Raw genomic sequence first — 13,896 nt, forward strand, 5'->3', positions numbered from 1 at the left:
GCCATGTCCATGTTGTGTTTGTACTGCCTCAAGAAGGCCTCACCCAGATCTCTCCAGCATCGGATCGAATCTCTCTTCAATTCCATGTACCAGTCCAAAGAAGCCCCAGATAGACTATCTTGGAAAAAATACATCCACATCTTTTCATCATCGGTATACGCAGAGATTTTCCGATAGTAAGCCTGCACATGGGTGCGAGGGCAAGAAGTACCGTTGTATTTGTCGAAGGACGGTGCTTTGAACTTGTGAGGGATTCTCAAACCTTCAACCAACCCCATATTGGTAACATCAAAACCGAGAGAATTCTGACTTTCCATAGCACGGATCTTCTCAGCAAGAGCTTCAACTTTGCGGTCTCTCTCATTAACCCTTCCCAGAACGTCTTCGTCTTCACTGAGCAGAGAGAACAAATCCTCTTGTCTGTCAACAATCGGAACAGGATTGCGGGCCGGAGCACGGACTACTCTGGCATTAGCGGCATCTGGAACAATAGGTTGACCGTTGATTCGAATACCCCCTAACTCATCACCTACAGCATAGTTGTTGACGGGTACAGCAGCAGCAATATTGTTATCATCGACTGGGCCTCCCTCTGGCGGAGCATGGTTGATCGGTGGATTTGCAGCCTCTTGTCTCTGAACCATAGCTCGAAGCTCTTCTTGACCTTGCGCAACCCCTTGCATCATATTCATAAACTGGGCCATGCTAGCCTTCATCTCAGCCAACTCAGCTTGAAATTGATCCATACTTCTCTGTCGATTCAGTCTTGTTAAGTAGCGGTGCGGACGTTGATCAGCTATCCTGCCTGAACAGGAACCAAGAGTGAGAAGTCACGATCAAGAACACCTGTTATGCAAAATGATATGAGTATGATGCTAATGATGCGTATGATGCACATGATATGCTCATTTCTCAGGCATTCAAAGAGCCTGACCCATCCTGAAAAGATGGCAACCTGCAGCAACAAGAGAACAAACAGATACAGGGAAATGCTGACATCCTTATATACACATAAGGGTAAAAAGGCATACAACCAATGTCAACAGAATATCTGAATAAACAACGTACAAAAGAAAAGAATCCCATCCAACAAGCCTGGAGGTGATTCTTAACAAAAAGATCCAAGAGATGGCTTGCACGCAAATGAATCCCATCCAACAAGCCTGGAGGTGATTCTCAACAAAATGCAATCAGAGATACAAACTAAGACAGACGGTCTTCCGGAATGAGGGTCTTCAGGTAATGGCACTGGTCTATCAACAGCGAGCATTCTGAGCAATCTGGTAAAGGAGTGATCTTCTCTGTCAACTGTCTTCTGAGCTCCAAGACTTCTCCTCCAAGGTGGTCCTCTGATCTTTGTCTCAACTCCATCTCCTTCTTCAACTGAGCATCTTTGTCTCTGAGTTGCTTCTCCAAGTCTCTGATCTTCTTCTGATAACTGGCTTCTGCTCTCTGCAGTCTCAAGCGCTCCCGGTGTTCTGCATCTAACATACTCTCCATCTCCTCGTAGGATCTCTTCTTACTTCTCAGTCTGCTAGCATCTTCTCCTTGCACTTCCCTGAGTTGATGGGCCAAGTGCAGCTTATCAGCTTTGGCTTTGTACAGCTCCATATGAGTATCTTGCTCCTTCTCTCTCAAACGGCGATTCTCCATTAGGGCTTGCTTGTAGTGCTCCGCAGACACACTCTCAGCAAGGATCAAAGGTGGTTGCTCCTGCAACGGCTCCATCCTATCGTAGGGTAACAACAAAGTTTCTACTCTCTCCTTGACCCAATCAGTGTAATCGGGCATAGCAACGGCAAACTTCTTCCCTAAGACGGATCCATCTCTGACACCAATGGACTTCCAAGCTCTTCCAATCTGCTCCAACCTAACAGGGTCATCCTTCTTCTCAAAACAAAAACTCTCAGCTATCTCTGCTTCGAGTGGTCTTCTACTCATCACAAACCCCAACTGGCGAAGAGAAAGAACTGGGTTGTAATTGATGCAACCCCTAGTCCCTATGAGTGGCACATTACGGAATCCTCCACAGCTCATAATGACGTTACGCACATCCATCCGGTAAGATTGCCACCTGATATCATAGGAGGTAAGAGACATAACCCTCTGAGTCCATTTATGCGTGCCCTGAGCATCCACAAAAGGTCCACTGACTGGCAGAAGAGACAAGAACCATCTGAGCAAAAGTGGGAGACAACACCTGATAGCCCCACCCTTACCATGCCTACTGTGAATAGCATAGTAAGTGTCAGCCAATAGAGTAGGAACTGGATTTCCTCCAATGAAAATACTAACTGCAGCATAGTCAACAAAATTGGGCATACTCGGAAACAAGACGATCCCATATATCATGACGGCCAACTGAGCATGAAAGGCTTCCCAACTTCCTTTCTCCGCTTTTTCTCTAGCTACCCTCAACAGAAACTTCAAAGGCAATCCTACAACATCCCCACTGGACTTCCAACTATCACTGACTTCCTTGATACCCAAGTGGAGAGCTCTGGCAACAACTCTGAAATCAACCTCCTTGGGCACATCCAAGAAAGGAACCTGATGCTGGATAGGAACACTCAACAGAATAGAGTACTCCTCGAGAGTAGGCGCCAACTGATAATCCTGGAAAGTGAAACAATGAAGCTCTGGGTCATAAAACTGAAGTAGTGTCTGCAGAGGCACTGGATCTACTACTGTCTTCAATACTGTCAAGATATCTCCGTACCGCCCAACAAAACTCTCCAGTCGATCGTCTGTCACGAGACTACCCAACTCAACTAGTGGAGTCAACGGCTCACGGTGGAAACTGTAGGAACAGGTCTTCCGCTTCAGCTCGGGAACCGTTGCCATCTCTATCAGTAGACAAGCTCGGGAATGTACCTGAGAAATGATATGCATGCAGGGATTAGTTTTTTTTTCTTTTTCTTTTTTTTTTTGATGATTTTTTTTTTTGCGTTTCTTTTGAAAAATAAATATGCTATGATGCACATGATGCAGACTGGACTGGCTGGTTGTGCAATCTCTGATCACTAGGTCGAAGCTTCAGTCAAAATCGGAACATAAATCCCACTTAAGGTTAACTGAACACTGTCTGAACACAAAGTCACCATCAGAACCAAGTCACCAACAGAACTGAGTCACCAATGGTACCTGTGATGAAATAACCCTTCCCCACTCACGGGTGTAGTCTAGGCCAGGGTAAAGCTTGAGAGAAACGCAGCATAAATAACCTTTCGCAGAATACTGTCATATACACACCCGAAGTATGTAACGACAGCATCCCACCAGGGTCTGAACTGCTCGTGATATCAATGTTCCGCTAAGTGGCGCCATACCACCCGCTTCCCATGAATCACTCTATTCCTAGGTATCCTAGATTGCACTCATGGTCTGGGTATTGGACCTTTTACCTCAACTGACTCTTCCCCCCCACACAGAGAGAAACAACAACCAGCCAGGTGAACAGATGAATAAATGCAAACATTAATGCAAACATAAATGCAAACAATAGACAATGAATGCAAACAGTAAATAATGAATGCAATAAATAAACACAGCACAAAGCAACCAAAACCCTAACCTAGAGAGCGCTAGGAGAGACTCGCTCAGGGAAGATGGACCAGCATAGGTCAACTTCTCTTGTAGTCCCCAGTGGAGTCGCCAGCTGTCGCATCGCGCGAAAAACCGGCGGGAAAAGAAAGAACAACAGAGCCGCCACCGTGCGTTATTTATCCCAAAAGAGGGAAAGGAAACGCTCAGAGTAAACCTGGGAAAGAACATGGTCTCGCGACCAAAGAGAAAGGGTTCGGGAGTCGGTTATGCGAAGGGAAGGTATTAGCACCCCTACGCATCCGTAGTACTCTACGGGATCCACGCACAAAAGGAAGGAAATTGGTTGCTAAACACTGCTCAAATACTCACACACACTGGCTGAAAGAAACGCAAGAGACTGACCGAAACTGACTCGGCAGGATATCGTATCCTGGGCCTACTTAGTCTATCAGGCATAGACATCAGAGTCGAAGTAGTTCGGACTGGGGAAACGACACATGCTCGCTAGGATATCGCATCCTATGCATACGTATCTTCTCGGACGAGAGAAGAATCAGAGCATTCGTAGCTCGGCTAACACGCACACAAACAAACAGACAAAGGCGAACGTGGAGCCCGACTGCCAATCACTGGACTTATGTCAGCATCCGAACCTAAACACCACAACAGATAGAGGCAAACATGGAGCCCAAATGCCAATCACTGGACTTACATTGACATCCGAACCTAAACAACACAACAGATAGATAGGGAGTCGGGGACTCAGCCTATAACTGTCAAGCACACACTCAAACAAACAGACAACAAATTGCTAAGGAGTCAGGCACTCGAGCCTAGCAACTGTCAAACGACTCACACAAAAAAGAAAAAAGGGCGCCCGGAGAGATCAGCTCAATCTCCTGCCTACATACTTCATCTGGTATGAAGATCAGGGCGATGTAGTTCCCCTACGCAGGGACAAGGGTCTAGCCTAACCAGATAACAGAGGGAGACACAACTAGGGAGACTACGACTCGAGCCTAGATGTTATCATGCAAATCATCCCTAAGTTAAGGTTTCTAGCTAAATGGCACAAGGGCCAACCTATCCTAAGTATGGCTCACACAGGGAGCAAGCCACACACACTTAACTTGCACAGGAAGCAAGCCAAGCAAAACCTACTTGCGCAGGAAGCAAGTCTAAACTAAACCTAACTTGCACAGGAAGCAAGTCAAACAATCCTATCTTGCACAGGAAGCAAGTCAAACTATCCTAACTTGCACAGGAAGCAAGTCAAACTATCCTAACTTGCACAGGAAGCAAGTCAAACAATCCTACAAGCACAGATAGCACACGCTATACACAAACAAGTGGCTCAAACAAGGGTTAGGTTTTAGTCAAGGGGTCATATCAACCTCAACAAACAAACCTCTGGAATGGGGTGAGTGTTGCTCTTAACCTTGCCATTGAGGGGCTAAGGTGAAGCAGATGAAAGGATGAAGTGAGGATGAGACCTCACAGCTCTTATCCCTGGCCTGGGAGAGCTCAAGACAAGAATGTGTGGGTTCAGAAAGTGGGAACCCTTCTACACATTTAAGACTGACTCAACTGTGCAATGGCACAAGATCTTGGGTTTTTACCTGTAATGCATCAACACAGTGGTGTGAGCAAAGCAGATGACACACTGAATAGTGGGGGATAGATTGCATATCCCTACCTTCCACCAATTGCCTCTTCGCTTAGGAGGTCTTTGACTCTATGCAAGGACAAAAGTAAACAACCACAAACATTGCCTCTTAAGGAGGACTTCAGACAGTTGCCTGGCCAAGTAACAAGCCAGGTCTTCCAGACTACATGAAGTGAAAGAGACATACCTCAATGCAAATTGCTTATACAAGCAAAGCAAAGCAAAAAGTTCACAAGGAACTAAGCAACTAAAGTACCTGAAACAGTCAAGCAGATGTTAGTATGCAACAAAACAAACAGAAACAGAAACCAACAGTCAATTGGAGGCACATGGATGTGCAAGGCACAAGGCTTAAGGCATGTGAGCCAAGCCACCTACAAAACAAAGAGGGTTAGACAGTGATATTTGAGCAAGCTCAATCAAAAAGAATTGGTCACAATGGCCATTTGATGGTCAACCTGAAATCGCAAACTCAAAGGTGAGTAACAGGACCACTAGGGCAAGCCTAGGGTCAAAAGTGAATGAGAAAGTCAAAACAGCAAGGGTTAAGTATCCAAAATCATGTTCAAACAATTAAGAAACAGAACCAATTGGGTTCACACTCATATCAATCACTATCATCATTTCATGAACCATTTAGGTCAAAACATGGCAAACAGAAGCTCATAGAAGTCAACAGAAAGACTGGACTCAAAACCAATCTAAACATTTTTCAAAAATCACCAAATAAATCATGATCAAACCTAACACATAGCATGGTAAGCATGTCAAATTTCATCCCATTTGGACAAGTGGAAGGCAGTCAATGAAAATCAGAAAGACAAAGCCAATTTGAACATGCTCAAAGAAGTCAACCAAACATGCATCAACTTAGAAAAATCATAAGTCAAGAATGGTGTATGATAAATGAATGGGACTAAAGCCATGGCAAAGATGAGGATGTCTAGTTATCACATGTCAAATTTCATGTCCATCCAATAAAGTATGAGAATTTCACAAATGCAATGGGAACATGTGTCACACAAGGTCAACATTTGACTAGGCAGGGGAGAAAATCTCAAACAATTAGGAAAATAGCTCAAATAAATCCAAGAAAATTCACATGTGAACTAGACATACAAGAGTAGGTTCATGCAAAATTTGGGGTCATTTGGATGTAAGGAAGCATGTGAACAAAAATTGTGAAAGTGTATGTCATCCATGTAGCAACAAATATAGCACATAACTTCAAAAAATCATAACCAGCAAACCACAAATGATAAATTCACAAACTTTATACCAAAATCACCATGAATGTGTCTAGTTTAAGCACAAAAAATTTGGGAACCATTGGATACATTCTCATCATTTCACAAATGTTTTGGCAAGATGTACAAAATTTGGTCACATGTCACAAACCCTAAGGCCATTTAAAAACCACTCATCCAAAAATTCTGGAAAAATTATGATAAAAAAGTAGAGATCATGATGAACACAACACAAAAAATCCCATTCAAATTGGATCAAAAATGAGCAAGTTATGAATTTTGGAAGATTGGTGATCAAAGTGAAGAAGTTAATTGGATTAATATTGGGAGAATGGCATTTTTGTAAATAACCCAGTCACTTATCAAAACGACCGTGTTTTGGTCCAGAAAATGAAATGTTTTCATTGGCTAGTGGGGAATGGCACAGTAACACGTGAGAATGTGAAAAATTCTGGAAAAATAAATTGGGAAACTAGGGTTTATGTTCATCATCATCCCCAAATTCGAATTTCTTAATTTCTCCCCAAAAATGTCAATTGAGCATACCATTGTAATCATCAAACATCATACAACAACAATCCAAACCCTATTTTCATTAATTCGAACCACACAACAAGAAATCAAAGGAAACATTTTCAAGTATCAAACTTTATCTCATCATATCTTCATGAATAGGCAACCAATCCAAAAAGTGAAAGCATCACTAAATTCAGCATTAAAAAACCTATTCCAAACATGTGTCAATTTGAGAAATCATGGAACTCGAAAACTTACTTATTTGGAAAAGCAGTTGTGTTGCTGATGCTTTTGGATGTTATTGAAGTGCAACAGTTGTCCAATGGCCTTCTTGATGATGAATGATGATGCTAGCTTTGCTTTGGATGGCTTGTTTACTTGGAGTTTGATTAACTGTTTTTTTTTTGAAAAGTGCAAAATGTGTTTTTTGAGTGAATGAGAAACAAGGCTTTCTGGTTGATTATGTTGGCTGCATTGATTTAGGGTGATGCTTGAATGGTGGAAAATCACAATGCCAGGTTTTTTATTGGAAGTTTGGACTGTTTTAGGAAATGGCTAAAGGATGCAATTTTTTAGAATGAAGGATTTCTGTTGGTTTGTTGGTTGCAATGGATGCTGCCAGTAGGGTTTCAGAGTGATGAATTGATGGTCCAAACATAAATGCAAGGCTTGAGTTCTTTTGTGTTTGGACAGACTTTATTTGAAAATGCAAGGCAAGGTGAGGTTTTAAAAGTGAGCAAAAAAGCTTTGGTTTGAGATAATGCTGTGTGCAGGTTTTGTTATGGCTATTTCATGACAGGTTTTCAAATGCCAAAGGGGTGGTCTTTAGCACCAGGTGTTTTCTGCTGTGAATGGTGGTATGATGCTGCTAGGCTTTTCATGACAGGAGATGCAGAAGGGCCAAGTCAAGGTGACTGATTGGCTTGCTGCTAGCAAGTTTGTTGGCAAGGCAAGGTTTTACACACAAGGCAAGGCAAGGTTTGAAGGAAGTTTTTTTTGGTTTTGGACAGAAAATGGCCAAGGGTGTGTGGTTTGGTTTGTGGTCTTGTGGTTTTTGCAGGATGGATGCTTTCCTTTAGACCAAATGCAAAGGGCCAGGCTTTTGTTGGAAAAAGGCAAGTGAGGTTTTGGTTACCAAGCAAGGTTGGTGGATGTTTGTTCTACTGTGTTGATGACAGAAAAATACCAAAGGCCAGGTGAGTTGGAGTGAGTGTGAAGAGACTTTTGTGTGAGTGAGTTGGATGTTTTTTTTGTGTGATGAGTTTGAATGAATGGGGTTAGGTCCTTTTGGTTTGGTGGCTGCAAGGTTTTTGAGGAAATGGCCAAGGGTTTTGGTTAGAATAGATGAAGTTTGTTGGTTGCCCCTGAATGGATCTGAGCAGAATCCTTCTTGATCATGCCCTCTTGCTGTTACTGCTACTACCAGTCCCCACCAATGTGCCCTGCTGTTACTGTCAATCGTTGTTCTATGCTGCAGACAGGTTTTTGAAATGCTTGAGTTTGGACAGTGTGTGTATTGGTCCTTTCTTTAATTGCACAGCAGGGTTTGACAATGCTTTTTCAAATGAAGGTTGTTAGGCTACTGTTGTTGATTCAAAAATGCTGAATGAAAATGTGAGAATAGTTGGTTTTGCCATGTTGTTTTGGACAGATAAACTCAAATGTTAACAGCAGGGGTTTTTTCTTTTTGATCTCAGCAGCCTCCTTTTCATTTGCCTTGGCCAAGTGGTTTTTGTCCTGCTGCTCAAAAGGACAGAAGATACATCTTAGGTCTGCTGCATGGTATGGAGGTATGGTCTCTTGCTATTCCTTCTACTGTTGGCTCTCAGCAGGCTCTTTGTATTTTGGAAGTTTTGATGACTTGTTTTGTCCAAAATGGCCCAGGATGCATTTCTACAACATGGTTTATGCAGCAGTTAGTCTTTTCAAATGACAGAAAAACTCCCATCCCTAAAACCTGCTGTGGCTGTTGTTTTTGGTTGCCATGTAATCTCTTGGAACTGTGGTAATTTGACAGTTCCCTCCAATAGGGCCAAGGTGTGTGGTTTGTAGCTGCTTCAATTGGATTTCAAAAGGACAGAAAAATTGCACAATGCCTGCTGGACAGTACAAGGCATGGCTGTGCTGTTGGAGTCTTGACAACTTTTCGGCAAAATGGCCAAAGCAAAGTGAATGAGTTATTGGATGATTGATTTTCTAGGTTTGGTGCTGTCAAAAATGTATTTGATTATGCTTTTAATTACTGTGCAGCATGACAGGAAAAAATGGTGTTTTCTTCTTGTGACAAGCCAAGCCAAGGTCTTGTCTTTTGTGAGCTTTGACAGTAGGTTTCAAAAAATGCCAAATGCCAACAGAGTGAAATCCCTCCTGTTGGTTACTAATGCTGTCATGTTCTCAATTAACAGGAAATGGTGTTGTCCAAAATTCTGCTATGGGACAGTAGTACAAGGCAAGGTTGCAAGTATGGTTCATGAATTGGACATGTCCTTTTTCCAATTCTTAAGCAACTAAGCATGGTTCTTTGTTTTGCTATTAATTTTAGGCTGTAAGTGAGGCTCTAATGACAGAAAAAGTTGCTGCATAATGCTGTCCTTTTGAGGTACAAGGCAAGGCATGGACAAGTATGGTGCAAGTATGGTTAAATGGTACTTTCTTACAATTCAAGCAACCAAACAATATTCACATGGGCTGCATAATTTGACCTTGCAAACACCTTCTAAATGACATTTATGAGCTGTCCCAATTGGCCAAATGCTGAAAACATGTTTGAGTCAAAAAGTCAACTCTTGGTCAAACTTCCATTTAAATGAAAAAGGTCAAAATATGCCATTTTGATTGGTGAAGTTTTGGCTCATGAAATTTATATTTTTGGAAAGAGGATGAAAAATGTGGTTTGTAGGAAAAAACCCCACCAAATTTGGCCAAACGGTTTGGGAGATATGGCTCTTTGAAGTTCAAGATTTTCTGAAATCGATTCGATCATAACTTGCCAACCACACATGGGAATTGAGAGTTCTAGGACTTTTTGGAAATGGGAGAACAAGATCTTCAACTTTCATGTTGGGCAAAAATTCATTTGAGGCTTGTATCACAATGTAAGTTTGAGGATCAAAACTTTCCATTTTTGGTAAGTTTCAGTTACAGGCCCAGTTTCCGTTTTGGGAAATTCATGATCTGGCTTCAAATTCTTCCATGATGGGGTTTGGCATGATATATGATGACTATTTGGACATGAATGAACTCCCACAAACCAATTCCAATCATCAAATCTCTGATTAAATGGACAGTTGACCAACAGTTGACTATTAGGGTTTTTGTCTGATTATGCATTGACTGATGAATTCCAAACCCTAATTCCTTGAGAATTTGACTTCAAATGATGTCCCAAGTTGTATGAACTCTTGATTGTTGACCATGGTGCCCAAATTCCACAAGAATGACCACCATCCACTGCTTTGACTGACAGTTGACTTTTTTAGGGTTTTTGACTGTCTGTGTATGAACTGCTGACCTCTGAGCCCTTAACCCTTGACCAAAATACTTCAAATAGACCTCCAAACCATGTGAACTTGTTGGACAATCCCCAAGGCCTTGGTTCAATGAGAAATTCCTCTGCTTGCTTGGTTGACTGATCAGGAGGTTGGTTTGACCTAATTCCTTGACTGTCTTGCATTTGAGGCAACTGGGAACAATGCAAATGATATGCAAGGGATCAGGATATGCTATGACCTAATATGAAAATGTATGCATAATGGTAGGTGCAAATTTGAGGTGCTACAACGGGGAGGAATGACTGGTTTGTCAAAATCAATTGTGCCATAAAGAACAAAGTAAATTTCGCGGATGACACTACTCTCGTGGTTGATGGGATTGGTGATGTTTTGATCATGAGGAGGGATGGTGGGCATTACTTGATCAAAAATGTCTTGTACATTGAGGGAATCAAATGTAACCTTCTAATTATTGGCCAATTACTTGAGAAGGGTTACAAGATTCACATGGAAAACAAGGGATTGCACGTTATAGATGCAAAGGGAGCTTTGATCCTTAAAGCGCCTATGGATGTCAATAGAACTTTCATGGTTGAGTTGAAGGTTATGGAGCATAGATGTCTTCCTACTTCATCAATTAGAGAATATTGGATTTGGCACTATCGTCTTAGGCATCTCAACTTTAGAGATCTCAAAGACTTGCAAAAGAAGAGAATGATAACGGGGTTGCATCGATCAACATACCAGTTCAAATTTGTGAAGAATTTTGCAAGCGAAGCAACATAAGGGTAAATTCACCAAGGATGTAGACCGTAAGACCAAGAATCACCTTGAGGTGGTGTATTCGGATGTGTGTGGACCGATGCAAGTAGATTTCATTGGTAGTAATAGGTATTTTCTCACACTTATCGGTGATCATAGTAGAAAGCTATGGACATACCTAATCAAGAGAAAGGATGAGACATTCGAAGTGTTTAAGAAGTTCAATTCCATGGTTGATAGGCAAAGTGGTCAAAAACTCAAAGTGCTTAAAATAAATGGTGGAGGCGAATATGTCTCATATGACTTTGGGAAGTTTTGTGATCAAGAAGGGATTGCACATTAGGTAGTACCACCCAATACACCATAGTAAAATGGTGTAGCTGAAAGAAAGAATTGATCGATCATGAACATGGTGAGAAGCACGCTAAAGGGGAAAAACTTTCCGAAAGAGTTATGGGAAAAAACGGTATCCACAACTGCCTATTAGTTAAATAGATGCCTTAAAAAGAAGCTTAAGAATGTGACACAGGAGGAAGCATGGTCGGGATTCAAACCGAATCTGAACCATTTGATAGTATTTGGTTTCGTAGCATACTGACATGTTCCAGGACAACTTAGAAAGAAGTTGGATGACAAAGGAGAACTGATGATACTTATTGGATATCTCTCTACCGGTGGTTACAAATTGTATGATGTTGTAAACAGGAGGATCATGGTCATTAGGTATGTCGTAAGCGATGAATTGAAGAAAGTGCAATAGGGTATAACCGGTTACCAGCATATGTTAACTGGTTACATGTAAGCCTTAATCGGTTACCAGAAAGTTGTAACCGATTATAGCTTCGAAATTTCCAATTTTGAAGAAAGTGAAAGAGAAGAACAACCTATCATCGAAGCCCGAAATGAAGTAAATATCAGAAGGCCAACAAGGAAAAGGGGTTTGCCTCAAAGATCCAAGATTGTGATCTACTCCAAGACATCAAAGTCAATGATGATGGTGATTTTCATTCATTTTTCACTTATAGCCGAATCCAAACCAGTTAATATGGAAGAGGTTTTAAGTGATCTAAAATGGATTTGCGTTATGAAAGAGGAGATGGAATCCATTGAGAAGAATAATAATTGGGAGTTGGTTGATTTACCAAAAGGAAAGAAGCCAATTAGTGTGAGGTGTGTGTTCAAAGTGAAAGCAAATCACAAGGGTGAGATAATCAAGCATAAGGCTCGATTGGTGGCTAAGGGATTTTTGCAAAGAGACGTCATAGATTTTGAAGAGGTATTTACACCAGTTGCTAGGATTGAAACCATTAGGCTTGTTGTTGGCATTGCAAATAACCATAATTGGCCTATCTACCAAATGGATGTCAAATCCGAGTTTTTGAACGGACCGCTTGAAGAGGAGGTATATGTAGGACATCCCCTAGTTTTGTTGTGAAAGACCAAGAGCTGAAGTTCTACAAGTTGAAGAAAGCGTTATATGGTTTGAAGCAGGCTCCAAGAGCTTGGAATAAAAGAATAGATGGTCTCCTAAAGGATGTTAGCTTCAAGAAATGTTTATCCGGGCATGAAGTGTATATGAAGACGAATACGAGTGAAGGAGTAATTATCCTTTGTATATATGTAGATGACTTATTGATCACAAGCAGCAATGAAAATTGTATTTCAAAGTTCAAGAGTGAACTTGTGAAAGAGTTTGAGATGATCGGCCTTGGTCTCATGACATACTTCCTTGGTATTGAGTTCCACAAGTCCAAAAGGGGACTGCTCATGCACCAAAGAAGATATGCTCTTGAGATATTGAAGAAGTTTGAAATGGAGAATTGCAATGGTGCCATTTCTTCAGTTGAACCAAGGATGCAATTGTCTAAGAATGAGGATGAGCAAGATGTTGATCCAACTCAATATAGGAGGTTGATTGGATCCTTGCGTTACTTGTGCAATACACGACCAGACTTGGCGTTTAGTGTCAATATTGTAAGTAGATTCATTGGGAGACCGAAGGTGTCTCACTTGGAAGTAGTTAAGAGGATCCTACGATACATCAAAGGTTCTGTTGGCTACGTAATTCTCTTCCCCGCAGCGGGTACGAGAAAAAACTACAATTTGCTCGGTTTTACTGATTCCAACTGGTGCGGAGATAAAGATCATCGAAAGTCTATAGTTGGATACATATTTACATTTGGTGTGACACCAATCTTATGGTGTTCGAAGATGGAGCCAGTAGTTTCACTCTCATATTGTGAGGTCGAGTACATTGTTGCTTTGTTATGTGCATGTCAAGTCGTGTGGCTTATGAATCTATTGGAGGAGCTGGGCAACAATGAGGGTGAGGGTGTGGCTTATGAACCCAATTACACATGGGAGGATTAAGCATATTGAGACGAGGTTTCACTACTTAAGGGAACTTGTTAGTGAAAGAAGGTTACGATTGGGGTATTATAGAAGTGAGGACCAAGTTGTTGATTTGCTAACTTAGGGAGTCACAAATGATGTGTTCAAGAGGTTGAAGATGATCATGAACATGGAAGACTTGCAGCACTTGAATTAAAATGTTATGTTGAAATTTATTCAAGTAATTTAAGTGATGTAACCGGTTACCACCCCGTGTTAACCGGTTATAGCAAGGTCAGAAGCTCATCCAAGTAGTGGAAAAGTGGTGTTTTGTTGT

General features: G+C 41.6%; 1 protein-coding gene across 1 annotated transcript; it reads left to right on the forward strand.

Moving 5' to 3' along the window:
• The first annotated feature begins 13,040 nt into the window (after positions 1 to 13,040).
• Positions 13,041 to 13,598, forward strand: LOC127130555 (secreted RxLR effector protein 161-like). Its single transcript, XM_051059543.1, has one exon. It carries the CDS (start codon positions 13,041 to 13,043, stop codon positions 13,596 to 13,598), a length of 558 nt encoding a protein of 185 aa, XP_050915500.1.
• Positions 13,599 to 13,896: the final 298 nt, after the last annotated feature.

The sequence above is a fragment of the Lathyrus oleraceus genome, chromosome 3, assembly GCF_024323335.1.
Source record: "Lathyrus oleraceus cultivar Zhongwan6 chromosome 3, CAAS_Psat_ZW6_1.0, whole genome shotgun sequence".
Taxonomy (NCBI): Eukaryota; Viridiplantae; Streptophyta; class Magnoliopsida; order Fabales; family Fabaceae; genus Lathyrus; species Lathyrus oleraceus.

Bases quoted from the DNA above. Each gene is read 5' to 3' on its own strand.
- LOC127130555 (XM_051059543.1), top strand. From the start codon at position 13,041: ATGGAGAATTGCAATGGTGCCATTTCTTCAGTTGAACCAAGGATGCAA.